The sequence below is a fragment of the Vanessa cardui genome, chromosome 22, assembly GCF_905220365.1.
Source record: "Vanessa cardui chromosome 22, ilVanCard2.1, whole genome shotgun sequence".
Classification (NCBI taxonomy): domain Eukaryota; kingdom Metazoa; phylum Arthropoda; class Insecta; order Lepidoptera; family Nymphalidae; genus Vanessa; species Vanessa cardui.
This window is the reverse complement of record NC_061144.1, coordinates 1242503-1268607: the sequence shown is the minus strand read 5'-3', so window position 1 is coordinate 1268607 and position 26105 is coordinate 1242503. Positions and strand designations below refer to the sequence as shown.

Sequence of the window (26105 nt, the reverse complement as noted above, 5' to 3'; positions counted from 1 at the left end):
TGAATAAATGCGTTAAAGACAGCAGAGATTCTATAGCAGTTATTATTTATGTTACGACATCCGTAGTCAAGTGGTGTGTACACCGGTTTTCATGGGTGGGGTACTCCGAGTTACTGAGTTCGATTCCCGACCGAGTCGATGTACATTATCATTAGTTTTCTATGTTGTCTTGGGACTGAGTGTTTATGGTACCGTCGTTACTTCTGATTTTCCATAACACAAGGGCTTTAGCTACTTACATTGGGATCAGATTAATGTATGTGATGTTGTCTCCTATTTATTTATTTAGTTTTTCCATAGGACTTTAATCAACTTTACTTAGTTTTAATCAACGCTTAATTAATTATCTTATGCAAATAAAGTCGTGTTTTGACAATAAACAAATATACAATGTAAGACTTGAATCCACAGCAAAGTTGGAACGCTGTTCCTGGACTGTTTCCAGATTTTTAATTAATTTCTCACATGTACTCCAATTTAACCACGACTGTACACGGGACGCCAAATACGTGAACATTTTACCGCTCGTATGTACATGTGGTATTAAAATATAAGTAATTGTAGAACTTGTAACAGTAATAAATATTATTGGTTTTTGGGTTTAGTGCTCGTACTTGTAGTTTGTGTTTCAGTTACGACTTTTTACAACGGACACGAGATAAATGATTTGAATCTTAACCTAAAGTGGACTTGCTTTAATCAGTAAATCTGTGGAATTATTATTAAAACTGTTCCTTTCCAAAATTTAAGTAAATTGTATTGTAGTACTGAAGAGGCAACTTTCTGCTTTTTTTAATTTTATTTTTTTACTAGTTGCTGCCTTCGGCTTCGCTTTCGTTTAAGGCATTGGTTGTCATGTGTTGAACAAAAAATAGCTATGTCCCTCCTTGAAGTTCAGGTTATTAAATTTGGCATAAAGCAAACTTTATGCCAAATTTAATAAAAGTCGATTCAGTGTTTCGGTAGAGAAAGGGCGACAGACAGACAGATTTACTTTCACATTTATAATATTAGTACACATTTATGCAATATGACGTGCTAATACCTAATTTTTAGATTCGAAGATAAATATGGACGCTGTACGAAATATTATATTTATCATGTTATAAATGTTACGTACTATACGTTGTAACGTACTATAGTATCCAAGGAATGCCTTAAAATCTTAAATATTATAAGTATATGCAGAACTACTTTTTTTTTTTTGGTAGGTGTAACCAGGTTTTCTATCATAAATCTTACTACTAAAGCTAATGAAATATGACAAAATACTTCATAAATTGTTACTATTATCGTAAATTCGGAATAAATTCAGCGGAAGTCATAACTCAGAACTTCTGAAACAATTATCAGTTAATTTCGTTTACCCAGATATCGTGATCGAAAATCCTGATTCCGAGATAAACAGAATCTTCAGCGATTACAAACTTGAAAATAAATCAATTACAAATAAACTTGAAATATTTAAAATGAAAAATTAAAAAAAAAACCTTTAGGTTAACACGTCAAGTGGTAAATATAAGAGAATTTTGAATACCTACTACATACCTACTTGACGTTTAGCGGTGACAAGTGTGTTCGTACATTTTATAGAAACAAAAATAGTAAAACACAGTGAAATTGATAAAACAAACCTTTATTAAAACATTAAGTGTGTAAACATACTGTAAGTGTAATAAATACATTGATAAGTTTTAATATCAGTGAATTTTGTGCAAAGTTAATCAGCTGTTTGGATCAGCTGATGCGTATATACCTACCCACTAACAAAGAAAACAATTCAACGTATACTTCTTTCGATTAAGCGTACAATCTAGTGGTTTGGTGTATTTGTGATTACTCTATACCGACTATAGTGAAATATATTATCCCTAATACATAATTATTACAATATTACATTCCCCTAATAAACTTTATACAAAAATATTATTTAGTGACACCTGTTGGAAAAGCTACGTACTACATTAAACGCACAATGGCCAACAAATGTAATCAATGCGGCAAGTTCTTATCAACTACAGATGGCGCAAAGTGCAATAAATGTAATTCGGTATTCCATCGATTGTGCGTCAACGTTAGCCCCGACTCCCGCCTCCCCGCGCGCTGGACGTGCCCAGGGTGCCGCAGAACGGAAAATAAGAACAAGTCTGTCGTAAATACTGAGTCGCCGTCTATGGGTGATATATTTACAGATGCTAGTTCGGCTGATAATGAGGAGAAGAACTCAGCGGTATGCTTGGCTGAGGAAATGAGGCTTCTGCGGTTAGAGCTTATGTCGGTCACGCGAGAAATAACTTCGTTTAGGGTTGAGTTAACGAGAATGAACGACAACATGGCCGAATTTAATAAAAGGGTCGACAACGTAGAGGAGCGTTTGACTTCCTTGGAAGAAAAAAACTCGGGGTCTGTCGATCAAAATTTAAATAATGTCATTGCGCAATTAAAATCAGACATCAACGATCGTGAACAAAAGTCGCTAATAAATGACATCCAAATAACGGGTTTGCCGGAACGGAGTGGTGAGAATGCTGTCCATCTGACTCTAGCGGTCACGAAGAAATTAGGCCTGGCTCTCGACTCCTGCGATATTGTGAGCGCGGAGCGAGCCGGCCCGCATCGCGCACTAGTGTCGAGTGAGGAGCGTCAGCGTCCGCGACCAGTGATCGTGCGATTGGCGCGGCGGTCTCTGCGCGACGATATAATAAAGGCGGCGCGGGTACGACGCGGCACCGACACATCAGGCGTCACTGACGGCGATCCTTCCCGAGTCTATATCAATGAGCATCTGACTCGCTTTAATCGCCTGTTGTTTTATAAAGCGAGAGAGGAGGGCAAACGACACGGTTGGCGCTTCATATGGACGCGAGAAGGCAGAATATATATGCGACGTGAGACGGATACGGCAGTACAACGCATTCGGACAGAATGTGATATAAGTAAGATTTTTGGTTTAAAATAATTTGGCAGTTAACCAATTTTATAAGAGTTGTTTATTTATATTACGAATATTTTCTAATATTGTTCTTGTTTGTTTATAGTCTTGGTAAAATTAATTTATTTGTCTTTATTGGTATGTTTATATTTAGTATTTTTGTCTACGCTTACTATATACTTTTGTTAAGGCTGGATAATGATCAAAATTATTGTAATTTGGAAACGCAATTTGTAACCCTCAATGACGTGTCCCTGGTCAGTATGATAAAATATTTAATATTGTATAAAACTAATATAAAATTATTTATATATTTCCACATTAACTATTACGTTCATTTGAATAACTCTAAGTATATACATCATTCTTTTATATACAGCTTAGTATTATTTTATGAAACGGTCATATTTTGTGCATCTCATTTATTTTTTATCTCTTTGTATATTTTTTTTACTTACTATAAAAAATGATCAATTATAAAAATCTTAAATTGGGTTTGTTCAACCCGGGTTCGCTTGGCTCACATCACGACGAGTTTATAGTGCTTATGGAGCGCCATGAGGTAGATGTTATAGCAATTAACGAGACATGGTTGCGCCCGGGGGAGGAGGGCAGAGCTCCTGTTGTGCCTGGCTACCGGTTGCGACACATACCACGGCCAGCAGAAATACGTTCACGAGGTGGGGGTGTCGGTTTTTACGTCAAACGCGGTATATCTGTGTGTACACTCGTACATCCGATATCACCCCTTGTGGAACAAATGTGGGTAAGTATCAAAATAAATAGCAAAACTATAATTGTCGGCACAGCATACCGCCCTCCCTGGGGAAATATTACAACCTTCTTTGACGCCTTGACAGAATCTATAGGTAGCTTACCCTATCATGATAATCTGTACTTATTAGGAGATTTTAATATTAATTATATTGGCACTCGAGATCATCATAAGCAGGCATTGGACTTGTTCCTTTCAACTCATGACTTAACACAATATGTCACAGAACCAACACATTTTACACCTAATAGTGAGACTATGATTGATCTTATTTGCTCAAATACTCCGGTTGGTAAAATTACAGTAGACCACGTAGCGGAATTCGGTGGCCATGCCTTTATATCCTGCGAAATAACTATTAAAAAAAATAAAATCTTACCAAAAACTATTGCGATTAGACCTTTAAAAGATATTAATTCAGAACACCTTACTGAAGCACTTAATTTAATTAACTGGCAGAGCGTGAAGAATATCGAGGATATAAACGACATGGTGGCCGTATTCACTAGTAATTTGCTGTGGGTATTTGACTTAGTTGCGCCTATTAAAATGATTTATATTAAGGAAGATCAGTACCCCTGGATAACGTATAATATAAAGTTATTGATGGATCGTCGGAATGAGGCACACGTTAAGGCAAAAAGATCTGGGTCGGAAACAAGTAAAAATTATTATAAAGACTTAAAATCGCAGGTCACTCAAGCAATTTATCGAGAGAAGTCGGCTTATTTTAATTTCCATATAAACTCAAATATCAAAAACTCAATTATACTTTGGAGTCACTTAAAAAAGCATGTTAACATAAAACAAAGGCATAATAATATTATACCAGAAGAACTTAATGATCCGAATACGATAAATAACCATTTTTTGAACATTCCTGGTAGAAAAGCACACTATAAATACAGCTCGCAATTGCTTTTACAGGCTAAAAGTCTTATATCAGATCCGGGACGTGCTAAGTAAAGATATGCGTATAAAATTATGCGACACTTTAGTGCTTTCGAAGTTTAATTATGCTGATGCGGTCATCGGGCCTAGATTACTCACACGCACCAAAAATCTTATACAGCGGGTACAAAATGCATGTATAAGGTACTGTTTCAAAATACCGCCTCGCGCACATGATTCCCCTTACCTCAACAACGCCCGAATAGCGAGGATGGAATACCGTAGGCAACTGCACTTTGCAACCTTGTTGTTTGGTGTAATTAAAAATAAAACGCCTATATATCTATATAATAAACTGAGCTGGGCCAATGAAAGTAATAGAAGTTACCAAACGAGAGCTTCATCTTATATGCTGAATGTGCCGTCACACCGCACAGCAGCATTCCGCGGCAGTTTTCGGTACGCAGCAACGAGGTGTTGGAACAACATCCCCCCTCCGCTTCGGATCCTAAAGACCATAAAAACATTTAATATTAAATACAAAAAATATTTATTTAATCTACAGTTAGAATCGGAATAGTAAATATATATTCGTATTTGTGTATATGTATAATTATATATATGGTTGTATGTGTTTCTATGTATATATGTTTATATTAGTTATATAAACATTATTATTACATATACATAATCTTAAAAAATTGGCTTCGTTCTCGAGTTACATAACTATGGCGTGACATCGGCTTAATTACCTTGTAATTTTTATTTTATTTTTTTTTAATTTATTTTTTTTACTTGTATTTTTTTTTTATTTTTTATTTTATTCTTTTTTATTTTCAATAACCAGATCTTCGATTATATATTAATATAGTACTAAAATATAACATACATTAATATCTAATTTTCTTTACCTAGGTATATAAATATTAATTATATATCATCTTACCTTAATGGTATGGCTCCGCTGCTTGCATGGTGTTGTTCCAACTACTATACGTTAGTTATGCTGAGAAAACTGCCGCTAATAATGAGGTTTTATTATTTGATTTTATCGTTGGGTAGTCTAGAAATCAAAGAAAGTATCTCATTAGTTATTTTTAATATAAGCTCACATACTTTATTATTATATGTAATATATTTATACCTTAAACTCTTACGTCCATCGAGTACTTTTCTTTTCTTTTTGTGTCCACTGAATTCACTATAATTATAATACAATTAAAATGCACGCGTCACGCGACCACCGGCGCGCGGCGCACGTGGCATTGTAATAACATTCCCAGTGATCCTATTTCTCCATAACTGGTTTTGCTTTATACAAAATATAAATATATTTGCGTGTAGTTTTATTGAATGAATTAATTATTATTTAATGTATGCAATTTATCTTATAAATAAATTATATGTGTAATGTCTATTGTCTTTATTTTAAATTTTAGTATTTGTATTTTAATTGGGTCACCGCCCGTCAGTAGGTATATAAAAAAAAAAAAAAGGGTACCATTGAAAATCAGCATTAGGTGTCCACACCTTTGAATTGCTGAATGGTATACCTATTTGGGACACGTCACGTTTATTGTAGTTGTTCTTTTTCTTTATATTTGTTTTTGAATCGTTACTTTTTTTTATTGTTCATTTTATTTCTTTTGTTTTTTTTTTGTGTAAATGATAATTTATTAGTAATTAATTATTATTATTATTATTTTTTTTTATTATTATTTTTACTTTTTATTTTGTACCAAGTGTCATGTTGTCCCAAATAAAAGTGTTCTTTCTTTCTTTCTTCTTTCTTTCTTTCTTTCTTGAATTTCTTTTTTTATTATAATTAAAAATAAATAGTCAAATTAATATAATATAATATATATTCTGGGGGGGGGGGGGCAATTTTGCGCTCGCCACTGTTCGGGGCAAGCGGAGCAGGCATCATAAGGCAACCCCTACCACCCTCGCTGTGGACTTCTGCAACATAAGGGGACTCAACTCCAACCTCAACGCCGTTCACTACCATCTGGAAACGGCGAAGCCGGCCTTGCTCTTTCTAACCGAGACCCAGATATCTTCTCCTGCCGATACGACTTTTCTCTCGTACCCTGGGTACAAATTGGAACATTCTTTTATACCACGAGCTGGGGTATGCGTTTACGTCAGAGATGATATCTGTTCTCGACGCCTCGGCAGCCTTGAAGGACAGGACCTATCGATTATCTGGCTGCGTGTAGACTGCGATGACCATCCGCGAATCTATGCGTGCCTTTATAGGTCCCATAGCGGTAATACCGAAACCGACCGACTGGTTGAGCACGTCCAAATGGCTACAGATTCCGTGCTGCAGCAGATTCCATCCGCAGAGATCATTATTCTGGGTGACTTTAATGCTCACCACGCAGAATGGCTCGGCTCACGCACCACCGATCATGCGGGTAGATCTGTTCTGGACTTCGCTCTAGCATATGATCTGACACAACTGGTCAACTCGCCAACGCGAATATCGGATGTGGAGGATCATACACCTTCCCTGTTGGACCTTCTGCTGACTTCGCATCCGGATGGCTATCAGGTTATCGTCGATCCCCCTCTGGGCTCGTCTGACCACTGTCTCGTCCGGAGTACAGTGCCGGTTGTGCGGTACTCACGGCCTCGCTTTGTTGGGTGCCGCCGAGTATGGCACTACAAGTCAGCAGATTGGGATGGGATGCAGTCTTTTTTTGCATCGTACCCATGGGGGCAGATTTGTTTCTCGCCGGATGATCCGAACGTTGCTGCTGACTCTGTTGCCGATGTGGTGCTTCAGGGTATGGAACTATTCATTCCTTACTCTGCAGTACCCATCGGTGGCAAGTCCCAGCCTTGGTTTGGTCGCTTCTGCAAAACGGCATCACGCCGAAAGTGGGAACGCTATCAAACCTGGGCTAATGCATCTGCGTCTCGTGATGTAAATACTAGCGCATTCAAAAAGGTATATAACTCTGCCTCTAGGTCCCTCAAAAACGTGATTGCTAGGGCGAAGACGGAGTACATTGGCAGAATTGGCGAGAGACTGGTGCGTCTCCCTTCAGGAACACGAGCGTTCTGGTCTCTCGCTAAGGCTGTCTTAGGGAATTTCTGTCAGCCCTCTTTTCCATCTCTGCACAGGGACGGTGAGTCATTGCCCCATACCGCGAAAGAGAAAGCTGATCTTTTAGGCTCTCTCTTCGCGTCGAACTCGACTCTGGATGACCAAGGAAAATCTCCACCAACAATTGATACCACGATGCCGGAGGTTAAATTCCGGCAAAGTGCAGTTCGTAAAGCACTTCTTTCCTTGGACATTCATAAGTTGAGCGGACCCGATGGTATCCCTCCAATCGTGCTACGGACATGTGCTCCCGAGTTGGCACCGGTCTTAACGCGTCTTTTCCGGCAATCCTACACATTAGGCGTCGTCCCGAATTCCTGGAAGACAGCTTTGGTGCATCCGATCCCTAAAATAGGCAACCGCTCAGACCCGTCCAATTATAGGCCTATAGCCATCACCTCCTTGCTCTCCAAGATAATGGAGTCCCTGCCAGCTCCTGCGGTACCTAGAGGAGTATCAGCTGATTAGTGACAACCAGTACGGTTTCCGTCGGGGTCGCTCAGCCGGTGATCTTCTAGTTTACCTTACTCACAGGTGGGCTGAAGCAGATGAGAGCAAGGGGGAGGCATTAGCAGCCAGCTTGGACATAGCGAAGGCCTTCGATCGCGTATGGCACAAAGCGCTTCTTTCGAAGCTTCATTCCTATGGGCTTCCCGGGAAATTATGCAATTGGATTACCAGCTTTTTGGCAGATTGGAGCATCAAGGTCGTTGTCGACGGTGCATGCTCTGACTTAAAATTCGTCAATGCTGGTGTTCCACAAGGCTGCGTTCTATCACCCACTCTGTTTCTTCTGCATATCAATGATTTGTTGCAAATCGGGAACATTCATTGCTATGCAGACGACAGTACCGTTGACACCTTATACACCGGCCTCGCTAATATTTCTCGGGAAAACGTCGAAGAGAACCGGAACAAACTTGTGTCTGAAATCGAGTCTTCATTAAACGAAGTCTCGAATTGGGGACGGCTAAATCTAGTCCATTTCAACCCCAAAAAGACGCAAGTTTGCGCGTTAACCGCTAAAAAAACTCCATTTGTCGTATCAAGCCCCCTGGTGTTGCAGATGTCCATGGGCGGTGGTAGTTACTTTCCATCAGGTGAGCCTCCTGCTCGTTTGCCACCTATGCCATAAAATAAAATAATAATAATAATAATCAAAGAGCCGAGATGGCCAAGTGGTTAGAACATGTGCATCTTAACCGATGATTGCGGGTTGAAACCCAGGCAAGCACCACTATATATGTACTTAGTTTGTGTTTATAATCTTGTATTGAATAATATTCCTTCTTAACTAATGTATTTTTCACAAATTATTTGAATTTTTGATACGTCAAATTTAAAAAAAGGCGCGGATAACCGTATAATTAAGTTATAGTAAAATCAGTGACTTAACAATAACAATTTTGAAAAGACAAACGAATCATAATCAAAGTCGCGGGCAGAACTAGTTTATTAATAGGAAGTGTAGTTAACATAAGTATTTATGTATCAAAAGTGTTAAAACATATGAAGTTTCATAACTTAGTTGACGTCGCTGAAACTGGAGGTGAAAATCACTAGCGTAAAACGAAAATTGAGAGAGAAAGTTAAACACCCGTCTTCAAGAGGCGCTATTCAAATTATTATGTTATTCAAATTTATAAATCCCATTTAATAAACGCATAAATGTTAATTACAGGTACCCTCCAGCTATGTTAGCGCCATACTGTTAATGTACGGAACCCTTATTTTATACACTTCGTTGGACAATTTTCCAGATGAATTTCCATGCGAGATGCTTCTCTTTACTTCTCTCCAGAGCATACGTTATAAACCTTGTTTTATATGACGTTTTTGTCTTAATAAATACTGGTTTAATGATTATATATTACGACTGGCTGTCCATCCTGACTTCGAGCTTCGGTTTTGTATGGAGGCAGACTTATATATTAATAGGGTAAGCCAATTTTTGCCACCAACCCGCATTGGAACAGAGTGGTGGAATATGTTCCAAACCTTTTCCTCAAAGGGAGAGAAGGCCTTTAGCCTAGCAGTCGAAATTTACAGGCTGTTGTTGTTGTTGTTGTTGTTGATGTAAGCCAATTTTTGTCCCACTGATTAAACCATTTCTTACATCGCCATTGCGATCCAATATCTTAGGATGTTATATCCCTTGAGCCTGTAGTTGTACTTGCTAATTTACCCTTGAAATCAGAACACAACAATGTTTTGTACCGTTTGGCGACGTAAAATCTGATGAGTGCCATGTTACCAACTTGCCCAGATGAGATTGCACAAAGCCTTACGACCGAGTAAATCTCTCTCGATCGACATCTAATCTAAATCCAGACTCTCACATACAAATATATAGCCAAAATATATTAGCCTTTTATTCAGATCTTGCACTTTGGTTACAATAACTCTGAACTTAAAAAAAACACTAACTCTTAACTAAATAATATATTTAAACGCATATCCGTTTCTTGGTTATCATAGATTCTGTTCTCTAGATCTGTTGGCCAATCCAAACTTTTTCATACACCCCTTTCTTGAACCACTCTGTTCCATATGACTCCTGACCCTTTTCTGATGTCGTCATCTCACCTTCAGCAGTCTCTGGGGTACCACCGTGCCACTCTTTTGCTCCATTTGTCGTGTCCTCGTATTCTTGTATGTGAGTATATGTAAATAATCAAATACAAACGTACAGAATAATTATAAATATATATATATATATATACTAGCTGACCCGGCAAACGTTGTTTTGCCATATAAATAATTTCCTAGTCATTTCTAGTGTAGACAAAAAATAGCTTACTTATTGTAAGTATGTATGTATGTTAGAATATGTATATTGTATGTATGTAAGAATGTGGTATATGCGTGAAATAAGCATGGAGCGCTGTGAACGATGAGGGAATATAAAAATAACAAAAGGCAAACATTATTTTTAAGTTATTATAATTTATTCCTTAAAATTATATATCATTAATTAAACAATTACGACAGTAACACTATTAAACAATATAAATCTCTTAATGCTATAGCGTGAACAATATTTTTTGTTAGTCCATCTCTAGCTAACACAAACAAACTGGATGGTTTACCCACTCGAGAGCATGCCACTTTAGGGAAATTTTTAGTACATTTTAGTACATTTTTGTCGATGAACCAAACCAAAATGTGTGCATGAGGTAATCCTCGCTTGTGCCACTCAACCGAATACATCCAGCAACGTGTGGGACCGAATACATGTGATTTAGTAATGAAACTTATTAAAGACTTCAACTTTTGTCTGAACACACGTGCTGTAATGTCATGGCGATGTATTGCATTTTGGCCAGGCAGTAGCAAAGATGTAATCTCTGGCCATTTTGGATTACATGTGAATGTGATAAATAAACATGGTCGTCCATATTCGCGCACGAAAGTCAGAGCATTCTGTATATATTCTTGCCTATGACGTGGACTGCCTACGTACGATGATGGTAAAATGACATGGTTACCAATTTCGGCGACGTCGGCGTTGTTGTTGATAGCGTCTCGCAAATGAATGTACTCTTCCGCGCGCAGCTTTTGTTGATTATATCGTAAGTATCGTAGTCGTTCGCTCTCAATCTTCGCGTACATGTCGACCATGAATTGTTGACAAAGCTCACGACATCGTAAAATGACGTTGTCCAGGCCACGTCTAATCATTAATCGGTACGCATAATAATCCTTTGAGCTAACTAACGTTCTTGTTTGTTTCAGCTCCTGTAATTTATTCATAAAAATTAATTTAAATTTATTACGTTCAATAATTTAATTGTTTTGTTAAATGATTAATGATCAAATTAATAATCAATGAAGAACCTGATACGGGATCTCGTTGTTTTATGTTTATGCAATATCCGTCTTGTCCCTTCCAAAATATTAGCGGATATTGGAGAGCGGCATATGAACGATGTGTGTCAGCAATGAACTGAAGATTATTATTTCTTCTACGAATCACAATTTCTCGTGCAGCTGTACAATCGCCAACCATGATTCCAGCAACATCATCAACAACGGGTGCATTGAATCTACGAATATGCTCTCCAGCTGGTGTTTTATTAGGATTAATGACGATAGCGTGATTATCGCTTTGTAATTGGTGCATATGTGATTTGAATATTTTCAACAACTCGTTGTGCTCGTTCAAAAGAGCATCTAGCTCACTGACGATGCGCCTGGCATAAAGTGAATCAAGGTTATTATAATCACAACGTGCATTCACACGATTGGCAAGTGTGTTTCCGGAATCCTCGCCGCCCATATAGTAGATTTGTAAAAATTTATGTGGTTCGTTTGGCATTGGCAGCAGTGAGCCCATTTTATGATAAACTTGGCCTCTGATTTTGAATGTAGAATTGAATTGTTGAGCATTTGCATTAGTATTTCGAACTATTTCTGTTGCACCGAACGATAAATTTGAAAGCATGAATTGAATCTTCGAATTGACTTCAGGAACACGTTAGAATCTGGATCCGTGCCGATAAGTAAGCCGTTCAATGGTTCAGGTGGTGTTTCAATTTCAGGTAGTTGCACTTTTCCTGACGCGCAACACATCCCAGCTGGCTCATTTTTGAATTTTAGAGCATGACAATGCGGACATTCCTTGTCCATAGCACCAATTACCACTAATGAATGAGCATAATATTCAATATCGGGCTCATGCTGGAATGCTAGACGCAGGAACGAATCAGATATAAATGCTCGGTGTACCTGTTGTCGTTGTTGATCATTTGTTCTGCGTCTATTGACTGTGAAACGGCGTGATTGTCGTTGTTCTAATCTTCTGACTTCATTGCGTTCAGCTCGTGTATCGTCTGGCTCTTCTTGATGCAATTGCGCCATTCTGACACGTGCATCAGTATTTTGTTGCTGGATTTCTTCTTCGGTTCTTTCGGATCTTCTATTTCGCAAGTTTCGAGACTTACTTGTATTACGGCTCAAATCAGCCCCTTTGCGTTTTCTTGGCATTGCTCACTGTACAAAACACACATAAATAGAATTATTGAAATTACTTAATGATGAAAAATGTTAAAAGTATAATTAGGGCCAGGATTTTTGCCACAGTTTTGAAATGATTAGTTTTAATTTATGAAAGTTTAACAAAAATATAAGTTTTATGGAAAAAAATTTCAAACAAAAGTAAAAAATTAAATTTTATGAAAACATTGTCTCTTATAATTTTTTCATACAACCAATATTTCCATTGACATTTCAAAATAAAGATTCATAGTGATTGAATTTTTGGAAACTATGAAAATCTTAATTGTTCAATTACATTTTTTTAATAAAATTAAATTAAAATTACATTTTCATAAGATCAACAACATTTTCGATATAAATAAAAAAAAAGTATACTTACAACACAAAATCCGTTGTTATTGGAAGCTCGTGTCACGTGTTGAGTACTTTTGAGGTTATAAAATCACTTGATAAACTAATCGTGCAAAATACACTCAAAATTGATAATTATATTATTATTGATAAAATTGGAATGATTAAAAGTTTATATGGGAGTTACACTGAGATAGCAAAATAATAATTGTCAACGTTACTACTACACTTGATGTATAAACAATAATGATGGCCGACAACTGTGTAGGGAGTGAGAAAGAAAGGAGACCGGCTTCGTTCTCATCCCTACTCCGTGCTGTTTACTGGGTCAGAAGTGACACCTGAAGACATCTGGCGAGGATAACTAATTAAATGACGATTGATCAGTTTTCGACCGGAGATAAAAAATGATTAAATTACTAAAATGGCTATTAAAAAATGAGGGTTGATCGTTGAAGGGTAAAAATTAAGGATTGTATGTATTTTTGTATGTTGTATCATAAAAAAATAGAAACTAAAAATTTTGTCTAAAAAATAAAAAAAAAAATTCAGGGGTGGACTACCCCTGAATTTATATATATATATATATATATATATATATATTTAGTTATATATATATATATATATATATATAACACTGGTAAAACTAAGCTCGTTTGTTAATTAGGTTATAAAACACATTCGGCGTCAGCCATGATTGTAATTAACTTTGATATTAATGTTTTTAAGCGTCAAATGTCCTGTTCGGATTTAAAATGTACAGTAATATATTTTTTGATATAATAGGTGGGACTGAGAAGAGCTGAGATGGCCCAGTGGTTAGAACGCGTGCATCTTAATCGATGATTTCGGATTAAATCCACGCAAGCACCGCTATATATATGTGCTTAATTTGATAATTATAATTTATCTCGTGCTCGGCGGTGAAGGAAAAATCGTATCTAATTTCATCGAAATTGAAAAACATGTGCATTCCACCAACCCACATTGGAACAGCGTATTGGAATATGTTTCAAACCCTCTCCTTAATGGAAGAGGAGTCCTTAGCCCAGCAGTGGTTAATTTACTTTTTTTTTAATTTAGGTGGGACTGTCAAATTAGACGCCATAAAACATAACCATTCGTTAAATTGCCAATGATCCACCAACCTTGGTAACTGAGATGTATTATCCTTGTCTGAGCTCACACACTTTCAAACTAGAACACAACAATAGTATTACTGTTTCTCGAGAGAACTTAGGATGGATTGTGTGGCGATATTTTCTTAGTAGCAGCTAAATTGGAAGTTGGCGAAAGGGTAAAGTCAGGTTCAGCGTCTGAACTTTTTCCGATCGAATGGTCGTCCACTTCATTTTAAAAATTAGGAAATAGATAGTGCTCCTATATTTGAACACGTTCATTTGTGAGTTGTGATATGTAAGTAACTATGTCTGTCTGTCTGTCAGTCGCTCTTTCAAGACTTAACCAATGAACCGAATTTCGTGAAATTTGGTGTGTAGCAAACTGAAACTTTAAGGAAGGACATAGGCTACCTTTTTTTATAACACAATACAACCAAACCCTTAAAACGAGAGCAAAGCCGCGGTCGGCAACTAGTATATCATTCGCAGTCTAATCTCTCTTGTGAAATGTCGTGCTTCACCCTTAAGAAAGGGTAAAGGATCTAAAGTGTTCAGCAGTGGACAGCAGTGGGCTGATGATAAAGGCTCCAAATATAGTGCCAGTCATACTACCGCATAGACTTAGTATTTATCATATTCATTTTTGTCTTATTAATGTCTAAGTTCCTGGTAAGGTTTTTCTTTTTGTGTAATATATATTTTTTTCTCAATAAGGGCTTTTTAGTTTTAATTTTTTGTTGTTATAATTTCATTTATTTATTTTCGTGTGCGCGCTTATGTTTATGTTTACCCAATAGTCAGGGATCATCTGAAAATCAGTGCTGTGCATTAGCACAGCTTATACTGAGATGGGGTTCATCTAAACTGTGTTCTTTAAATTTAGTTATTTTCTTGTGTATAATCTATGTAATGTATGTGTGTAGCAAAATAAATGGTTTAAAAAATTGTGCCTTACATTTGACAACGAAACCTTAAAACGCGATCGAAGCCCAACAATTAGTCATCAATAAATGGAAAGATACTTATACATAAAAGTTTCAATGATTATATTGTTTATAAGTGTCAATATTTATAGTTGTGTTCCGTCAAATTTAAACAGAAAAACAGTAACAAAATCTGATAATAAATCACGTTTAACAGGAGTGCACTAGTAAATTATGAACGAACTAAAACGAATGTTAAAAAATCCTTCCATGGAATCGTTTCATTTGCATGTTTCGAGAACGTCCCGTATTTCACTCGCATATTGTTTTATGGTGATAATAGAATACTCGATGCATCACATTTGCACATACATTTATTAATAAAAATTTATTAAGCTATTACATTTGTTAGCTGAGTGTTCACGTAAATTACTTTTATTTTTCCGGTTATTTTTGGTTATTTTAAATATTACATGCAGTTTTTATAAATAAATAATATGTATTGTAAGTCGTTTTTTGTTGATTGATTTTAAAAAGGAAAGGGCTGTGGCATAACAAATAGACAGCAAATACATATTTCAACATCTACTACAATCTAGTATCATCTGATACAGTATTCCCGACTGTAGTCTTCTTAGACGCCAAGGACGAAATATTACAAATTGAATATATTGGAATTAAAGGTTTGTTAACATTAAGACATTAACCATACTATATATATACTTGTACATATAAAAATGGTTACTGTATAAATCATGACCATGTGAAAGGCAAAAATGCTTGCAGTATTTTTGCTTCGGATTGCTGAGTTTCTTTCATTGGTTCTTTTCAGGGTATTTTCATTTCTAAAACGATGGTAGTGTTAAATTTAAATACATATATTTATAATACTATAATAATAAATAAATGCAATGCTTCTACATTGAATAAAGAAATTTGATTTGGATCGCAATTTTAATCCTTTGGGCAAAATATGAATCAGGCCTCCCATCACCAAGGAGGCAATAAGGCGAGATGCTATGCTTTTAATGAAGGTTTTTTTGGCACTAAACACTGAGTTTCATCAATTTTCACACAAATAGCTAGACTTAAGATATGATAACTGGCCCTTTGGTGTAGAGGCTAAATATATGAAACTCACAAAGTATAGTCTTCGAATTCAACGTCAGAATAAATATTTACAGATTTTCCATCAATATATTTTCAATAGCTTCTTGGGGCTATAAAATTGGTAGTCAGATTTCATATTTTTATTATTGTCAATTTTATTTTTATTTTATTTTTACGGACGAATTACTTACTTTTTTATCGATGAATGCTCGACATTTTATTTATAATACGATTTTATTGTCATCGAGCAGACTCTCTAAATATCGTGAGTGAAATCGAAATAGTAAATCATAAAAATAAATCTAACCTGAGTGTTTGTATTCCTTAACATATCACGTTTGATTTTTCTTAGATTTTATTTATGTATCGTACGATACAACTTAGATGTAGTTTCGGAAAAATTTGTAAGACCGATCACATCCGAATTTAAGAACGCTATCCCAAATTATTAATATTTATTTCTTATGTGAACATAATCTTTACACAAACCTAATAACTTTTAATATCAGTCAATTTGACACGTCGATTTACGTGGACTTGCTTTCTCGGGTTGAACTGAGGCAAGAATCTATAGCGACGAATAGCGTCGAAAATCGCGATACAAAACTATTTCTATTGGTCGTATAAATCACTTTGCCAATGCTACTAAGTTGTGTCGTATTATAAAATATTATAGTACCTTTTACTTCTCTGCTAGATAAGTCACAGTATAGTTATGGATATTGACAATAATTAGTATTTTTATTCTTAAAGAATCAGACGATAGCCGGACGAAAACAATGTTTACAATTTCGTGCCTTTAAAAACATTTAAAGCATATTCCTTTCAGCTCGTAGTTTGATTATAAAAACAACAATAACATCCTGAAAATTTCCCACTGCTGGGATAAGGCCTAATCCTTTGAGGAGAAAGTTTGGAAAATACTCCATCACGCTGTTCCAATCCGTGTTGGTGGAATACGCATGTGGCAGAATTTTTATGAAATTAGACACATACAGGTTTTCTTATGATGTTTTCCTTCACCGCCGAGCGAGATGAATTATAAACACAATTTAAGCACATGATTATTCAGCGGTGCTTGCATGGATTTGAACCCGAAATCATCGGTTAAGATGCACGCGTTCTAACCACTGGGGCATCTCGGGTCTTGTTTAATGAAATAGATATTAAGGGTAATAAAAAATAGTATCGATATTAATGTATGTCTCCTACAAAATGTAATCAAACTAATGAATTAATTACACCTGTTCAAATTACTAATTTCTATCTATGCGATATTCAAAACAAACTAGCTCAGCCATAGAGTATTGAAACAATAGAGACACCATCGCTTTGTGTCTGTTGTAAACACGGAAACAATGAGACGAAATTAACTCTCTGTTCCGTTGTAATATTTAATCTGTTTGTTCTAAATTGACTTTAGATGACCGACTATTGTGACAAGGGTGTGTTTAATTGTATATAATAGGATTATATCTTAAGTCATTTCGATTCTCAATTATCCTCCAGTAATCAGATTATATAGTATCAGCCAATAGATTAATTATTATTACTATCATTACGTCACTTACCGCTGTCTGTCCTGTCTATGTATGCTTAGATCTTTAAAATTACGCAACGGTTTTGATGCTGTTATTTTTAATAGATAGATTGATTAAAGGAAGGTTTTTGTATAAACACGGTCATTATATAAAAGAAACGCTGATTGTTGAAGAAATTTCTAATGTGATATCGCAAATAAATAAATTCTGTAGTATATAAGTATCCTTACGAAGCTATGGCTGGTTGCTAGTTGTTTATATAGTATAGACAGGACAAGTGCGCAACCTCATAGCAAGCTGAGGTACGAAGTTTACGTTACTATTACTTGCCTAGTAAGGAGTACTTTTTTATGATAAAAGTGGCTGAAGGAATGGACAGGAAAAAGTATGTTATAAAATATTTACCTCTTTTAATATTATTAGACTTATTTTGCTTTATTTATTTCTCTATGAATGATTTTGTTAATATTTCTTGACATATAGTAAGAAATTTTTACATCATATATCTAATATGCATTATTAAAATATTTCTGGTTTAGTCTGGATGAGATTTTTCGATTATCATTTCGTGCAAAGCGTTTTGTTTGAGGTAACATTTATTTTTTATAATATATTGCCGCCTTTAGACAGTGGCGCTGCATGGAAAAATAATTCCTTACATCGCCAATGCGCTTCCATCAATGTCTTTTCTTATTCCTGTAGTTACACTGGCTAACTCACCAGTAAGTCCCGAAAATAAATTAATATTAGACTACCATTTATCTTGCGATTGTAAGCTTTCGAAATATTGTGAAAGTAAAAACTGTAATTCCAATTCACACTTGGCCCTTGGAGTAGTGGTGCAAGCTTCATCAAAAGTATAACACCTCGCCTCATTGCCTCCACTGGTGACAGGAGGGCTGGTTCGTTTTTTGTCCAGAGAATTACGATTCAACGGGGAAATGCTGATAGCATTCTTGCCACCATTCCACGCGGTCAAGATTTATACAGTAACTATTTTCAATTAATATTTGTATATATTTAAGCATTTAATGTTATTATTTCTTATGTAAATAAATAAAATTATTATTAAAAAAATAATAAGTGTTATAATCTTATAGTAATAATATTATAATGTCAAAGTTAGATTGGATTCTTAATAAATTTACGGTTATATATACATGTATAATATTTACCTTTTCAGTTAAAGATCTTATTAAGTGTTACGAAAGTTGTTTCGAAGAACAGTTAAATACCTAAGAGAAACAAGAATTATTATTATATGTATATTAAAGTAACAGCCTGTAAATTTTCCACAGCTGGGCTAAGGCCTCCTCATCCATTAAGGACAGGGTTTGGAACATATTCCACCACGCTGTTCCAATGCGGGTTGGTGAAATGCACAAGTGGTAGAATTTCAATAAAATAAGACACATGCAGATTGTGCACATGTTATCCTTCACCGCCAAGCACGAGATGCATTATAAATACAAATAAAGCTCATATATATTATATAGTGGTGCTTGCCTGGGTTTGAACCCGAAATCATCGGTTAAGATCCACTGGGCCATCGCAGCTGTCTTCATTACTTATAACATACAGATAAATTATATTATTATGAAGATAGGTGGTTGGGGAAATCAGTTCACTGATGTACGTTGTGATCATCACTGACATTGATGACCCAAGACAAAATAGAAAACTAATAATAATTTACATCGACTCAGCCTCCTCAGAATCGAACCCAGGACCTCGGAGTGGCGAACCCATGAAAACCAGTGTACACACCACTCGACCACGGAGGTCGTCAAAGTTAATAAAAAAAAGTTTGTTGGTTATCTATTGCATAACAGTATCCATATTGCCCCTTTACCTTCGTATTACCTTTAGTTAGTATTATGCCATCTATACATGAAGGGGCAAATTAGTTTTCTTCAGTACAGCCCCTTATATCGGTTGTTAGGAAGTCAATAAACAAACTTTATTGTATCATTTACAAAGATTAGATAAAACAGAGGCCTTAATACTTGTAAATAGCGAATAAATCCGAATAAAAAGGTTTTGGCTAGTTGGTATATTAATTTAATTAGACACGTTAGTTCTTACTCTGAAAATAGCAACTTCATTGAAGTGAAGGTACTGTATAATGTAAGTGTCAAGTAAGAAAAATAGATAAAAAAGATTTGCTACTAACTCAGCTATATTGCATACTTCATATCTCATCATTACATACAAACAATGTAGCTTACTGCTGTCCATATGTATGCAAATATAAAATTACGCAACGGATTTTGATGCGCTTTTTTTTAATAGATAGAGTGATTCGAGAGGAAGGTTTTTGTTCGATACAAGATTTTATAGATGATAATACCTGTTACCCTGTTACCTGAGTTAATACCTGTTGACTTCCAAGCAGGATATATTAATTTAAATAATTGTATTAACTAACATGACTTTGTATTTTTTAAATGTTGAAAAAGAGTAACTGAATTTCTTGCCGGTTCTTCTCAGTACAAGTGCTTATAAAAGCCTACTCGAATAAAGTTTATTTTGATTTTGTATATGATACATGGACAATATAATAAAGCAACACTGATAATTTTAAAAGTTAAGTAAGTTATATAAAAAATACTCATTAATATTTATTAACAAAATCCATCCCAAATTTCACATAAAATTCTAATATCAAACATAATTTCCTTAGTTGATTTAACATCAAATTAGTTTATCGAAAGTTTAATGACTCGACATCCTATTAATAGTTTACGAAGCCTAAGTCAATAGCTCACTCGTCTTATTGCTTTATATAATGTATAACAGCGAGGCGTTCCATTGTTCAAACTTATTACTCCGATACGACTGCAAATATTCAACAACTATTTTGTGGAATATATGTATACTCTGAGGTGTACGGTTTCAAATCACGATAGTATACTTAAAAAATGCTTTTGAATTAAAAAATAGTAATGGAATGTTTGCGTGTAAATGTATAATACAGATACACACCCTATCTTCGTGAGTGAAATTTGCTATTTGATGGTGTAGAGAATATGTATATACTTTTCAAACCCATTGTTAAAATTCTTTGCTTCACTTGCCAGAGAAATAGCTTATAATCATATATTCATATGTTACAGCCAAGATGACCCAGTGATTAAGCGTGTATGTCTTAAACGATGATTATGCGTTCGAACGCAGATAAGCACCACTGAATTTTCATTTCTTGAGTTCGGCGGTGAAGAAAAACATTATGAGGAAATCTGCATGTGTCTAACTTCAATGAAATTCTGTCACATGTAAATCTAGCAACCTGTATTGGAGTAACGGTATGATCCTAAGCTTCTCCCTAAAGGGAGAGGAGGCCTTAGCCCAGCAGTATGGAATTTCTAGGCTGTTACTATTATTATATATGTTACAAGTTACAAGAAGCAATTTAAAAATTCGTAAACAAAGACTGGATGATAGTAGCTGGTGACCAGAAAAAATAGTAGGTCATGACAAGAACAAGTGGAGTGAGATGGAGGAATTATATAATTGAGAGGTCTTTAGAAAAAAATTAAATGAGAAATAATTAGATAAAAACTATTTTTATTATTGTTACTAAGGGATTAAAGAGGCTTAAACAAATAAATTCATACTTTATTGCACACCTCACAAAAAAATACAATTAGCCTTAACAAAAGAGGTGTACAATTTTGACGACCTCATCGCTACATAGCGATCTCTTGCAGGCTACGGTGTAAGTTAGGATAACTCATAAAATATGAGGTTACAAAGTAAAGTTAAGATACAAAGTTATGTGTGCTAATGTAGAAGCTAATATAGCTTTTTATTTTTATTTTATATGAATATCTAACAAAATATTATATAAATCTTTGTATAAAATCTAAAATCATTGACTACAAATTAAAATTAAGCTTAAATCTATTTTCATTTACATTTCGAGATTGATTATATTTTCCATTAGAGTTGAAATAGTTTTTCAGTTTTGTATCAATAACTTTTTGTATTTTGTTCGTATGTAATGTCCACTGACATAGACGGCCTAAAAGTGCTTAAATAAAAGCAATTACACATATAAAACTAACCGTATGTTGTTAGATAATAAGATTATAATTTTGATATTAAGATAGTACTTATAGAAATAATCGCTAAGATAAAAGTATCAAATCAAAATAGCCTAAATCGTACACGAATAAACAAATGTACTATATGTAGTACGACAAAACTTAGATGTAGCATCGGCAAATTCAATAAAACTGATTATTACAGAAACAACCAACCAATATAAATAGCTCCCTATCGCGCCATTCGACGCCATTCGTCGCTATAGATTATCTCGTCAGTTCAACCCGAGAAAGCAATGCATGTAAATCGACGTGTCAAATTGACGAATATATTAAGTCATATGATATTACAAGTAATTACGTTTGTGTAAAGATGATATTCACGTAAGAAATAAATATTGATAATAATTTTTGATAGTGTGCTTAATTCGGATGCGATCGGTTTTACGAATTTTGCCGATGCTACATCTAAGTTGTGCCGTATTATACGTAAATCACATTGAAAAAGATGCCCAGCACGCGACCTAAACGTTTAACAACGATCTTTCCCCGCTATCTCAAGGTAGATGAAAGAAACCAGCTTCAAAATGTTTGTGGTTTGTACATAACATAGATAAACTTAACCATAGATAACGATAATATATCACAATTAAATGATAATATCGATTACGATTATTAAATTGTCAGTAATATTATTAATAAACAAATCTTATTATTCATTAAAAGTAATGTAATTTTATTCTTTCATCACAGGGCACTAATTAGTGTAAAAAGCATTGAAACCATTTTATTTGAAAAGAGCAAGTATGCGAGTTCCTTGCCGTTTCTTCTTGAGAGGCTGCTTTCTGAAACCGTAGTATTTAAATATCGAAGCCTCAAAATCTCTTCATTGTGAAGTTTATTTTAATAAAATTGTTTTCATTTTATAACTCTTACACAGAGTATAATTTTAAGTATAACGTATCTAGAAGGTTCTAGAATTCTATATTTGAAATAATTCCGTTGATAAAAAACAACATCAGTATTCAGGACGATAGTGGACCATCATTTCGACCTTCCAGCGATATCTCTACAAAAGCGATCATAAACTCCCAACATGATATCATTTTGGATGAACGAAATCTAACAGTATTCATTTACTTTTATCCACGAACAGTTTTGGTAAATTGGACTTTATACCCATTTAAATAAGAGTTAATTGAATATATATAGAGTTTCGTTCAAAGGTAAATTTGTATCGTGAAGATTTAATCTGAAGTCATAGATCGAATGATATATTTATACATTTAATTTATTTCTATTGAAATAATATTTTGTTTTGTTCGTTACTTTGATAGTCTCTGTGGATACTGGTTCCGCATCCGTTTATGAAGTACTTTAAAAACAAAAACATAAAAACTTAGGTAATCGAATCACAGAAATACGTACATAATACACCGTAAGATACCTTCTTACCTTGTAAAGGTGTTAAACTGTTTTTGAAGATAAAATTTCCAGAATATTCAACATATTGTTATAACATGGCTATTTTAAAATATGATCCTAACTCGACATTACAATAACAATACTTGGTGGTAGCCTTTTGTGCAAGCCCGTCTGGGTAGGTACCACACACTTATCAGATATTCTATCTTCAAACAACAGTACTTGGTATTGCTGTGTTCCGGTTTGAATGGTGAGTGTGGCTCACTCACACTACAGGCACAAGGGACATACCATCTTAGTTTACAAGGTTGGTGGCGTATTGGAGATGTAAGGAATGTATAATATTTCTAACAGCGCCAATGTATTTGGGCGGTGGTGACAACCATCCGGTGGTCCATATGTTCGTCAGCAAACCTATAGCATAAAATACCAATGAAAAATCTGATGGAAGATATATAAAACTTTTCGAAAATGTAAGCAATAAATAGTTCCACTCAAAGAAATGCGGCGGAGGTGTTAAAATGCCTAAGCTACAGATAAAATGCAATCATGTAATGTGGAACTGCCTTATCCAAGTTACGTGACACTATCAGGCTGTATTTCAAATTTGCGGCCCCAGTGATAGCGGAAATAGTATATACCTTATAAACAGTAAGGCAGGATGGAAAATACATAATATTAATCGCGTGAAATAAAAAGTCACGTAACAGCCTGTAAATCTCACACTACTGGGCTAAGATGGTAGTATACATGGTAGGATAAAATCCGATTCATTCAGGTTTGCTCACAATGCTTTCTTTCACGAAGACGAGATGAATTATAAAACCAAATCAAGGGAGTTGTGTAACCTTAAATAGACGTAATCATTGGTTAAAATTGACGTCTTCAAACGACTAGATCGTTACGGTTTGCAATACTTTAAACAAAGAAAGAAAGAAAGAAAGAAAGAAAGAAAGAACACTTTTATTTGGGACAACATGACACTTGGTACAAAATAAAAAGTAAAAATAATAATAAAAAAAAATAATAATAATAATTAATTACTAATAAATTATCATTTACACAAAAAAAAAACAAAAGAAATAAAATGAACAATAAAAAAAAGTAACGATTCAAAAACAAATATAAAGAAAAAGAACAACTACAATAAACGTGACGTGTCCCAAATAGGTATACCATTCAGCAATTCAAAGGTGTGGACACCTAATGCTGATTTTCAATGGTACCCTTTTTTTTTTATATACCTACTGACGGGCGGTGACCCAATTAAAATACAAATACTAAAATTTAAAATAAAGACAATAGACATTACACATATAATTTATTTATAAGATAAATTGCATACATTAAATAATTATTAATTCATTCAATAAAACTACACGCAAATATATTTATATTTTGTATAAAGCAAAACCAGTTATGGAGAAATAGGATCACTGGGAATGTTATTACAATGCCACGTGCGCCGCGCGCCGGTGGTCGCGTGACGCGTGCATTTTAATTGTATTATAATTATAGTGAATTCAGTGGACACAAAAAGAAAAGAAAAGTACTCGAAGGACGTAAGAGTTTAAGGTATAAATATATTACATATAATAATAAAGTATGTGAGCTTATATTAAAAATAACTAATGAGATACTTTCTTTGATTTCTAGACTACCCAACGATAAAATCAAATAATAAAACCTCATTATTAGCGGCAGTTTTCTCAGCATAACTAACGTATAGCATATTATATGAGCTAAATTATCCACTCTGGACATTCACCAAATGTCATATGAGTCTAATTCGGACAAATATTATTGTATTTATTTATGTATTTGTACTTTTTTAACGTAAAAATATGTCTTTTTAAAAATAATTATTTCATAAATTAAATACTAAATCCATTCCCAAATTCATAACAAAGTCAAACCCCAAAAGCGAAAGTAGTAACTTAACCAACGTATAGTCCTTTAGATCTACAACAACAACAATAACAGCCTGTAAATTCCCACTGCTGGGTTAAAGGCCTCCTCTCCCTTTGAGGAGAATGCTTGGAGCATATTACACCACGCTGTTCCAATGCGAGTTGGTGGAATGCACATGTGGCAGAATTTCTATGGAATTTGTCACAGGTTTTTGTCACACATGCAGGTTTCCTCACGATGTTTTCCTTCACCGCTTAGCACGAGATGAATTATAAAGACAAATTAAGCACATGAAACAGCGGTGCTTGCCAGGGTTTGAACCCGCAATCGTCGGTTAAGATGCACGCGTTCTAACCACTGGGCCATCTCGACTCTTTAGATCTAAATTTAAAGAATAAGACTGAGAAATAAACTCACTAATAGAGTGTTGGATCTTTTTCACGCAAAGTGTTTTTACGCAAATAACGAGATATGCGGCAAAATTACCTACACTTTTCCGCTAACACTTGGACTGTATAAAATGCAAATGTTCACAGTTCCAAACTCAGCGTTATCTTTCTGTTTCGTGAAGAGATTTACGTGTTTAGTTCTAGCTTTTAGTTCTCCTATTCTAATATTTTATATCTTTTCAGATCCCTTTGCAGCTGATATGTTTATAAACTATATCGATACTAAAACATCGATTCTCGTTTAACTTATTACAGAAAACTAAAGTTAACGAAACTATGACATCGAAAAGATGTATTTTAAAGTATTATTGTATTAAAGATTACATCATAGGAAGTAGTGAAGATCGTTGCGTAGAAAATATCGTGGAAAAAATTATTTATGGGTCAAATGATATTTTGATACACGTGTATTCATTGGAGCTGTGTTATGGAATAAGTTCCAAACCTTCTCCTTAACAAGAGAGAAGGTTTTTAGCTATTAATATGTAACTAATACGTTTCTTTGTAAATTAATCAA

The 26105-nt window shown here is 34.8% G+C and overlaps 2 protein-coding genes and 1 long non-coding RNA gene across 3 annotated transcripts; 1 reads left to right on the top strand and 2 right to left on the bottom strand.

Annotated features, from left to right (window-relative positions):
* Positions 1-1975: 1975 nt before the first annotated feature.
* Positions 1976-2959, top strand: LOC124539172. Its single transcript, XM_047116469.1, has one exon. It carries the CDS (start codon positions 1976-1978, stop codon positions 2957-2959), a length of 984 nt encoding a protein of 327 aa, XP_046972425.1.
* A 1640-nt stretch (positions 2960-4599) lies between these two features.
* LOC124539445 lies at positions 4600-5981 on the bottom strand. The gene is made up of 3 exons (XR_006967025.1): positions 5743-5981; positions 5545-5661; positions 4600-5106 (listed from the first exon to the last, which is right to left on the bottom strand). It is a non-coding gene; the product is annotated as an uncharacterized LOC124539445 (long non-coding RNA).
* Positions 5982-10201: 4220 nt separating this feature from the next.
* Positions 10202-12122, bottom strand: LOC124539171. The gene is made up of 4 exons (XM_047116468.1): positions 11551-12122; positions 11432-11451; positions 11202-11349; positions 10202-10362 (listed from the first exon to the last, which is right to left on the bottom strand). Exons 1-4 carry the CDS (start codon positions 12047-12049, stop codon positions 10202-10204), a joined length of 828 nt encoding a protein of 275 aa, XP_046972424.1. The 5' UTR covers positions 12050-12122.
* Positions 12123-26105: the final 13983 nt, after the last annotated feature.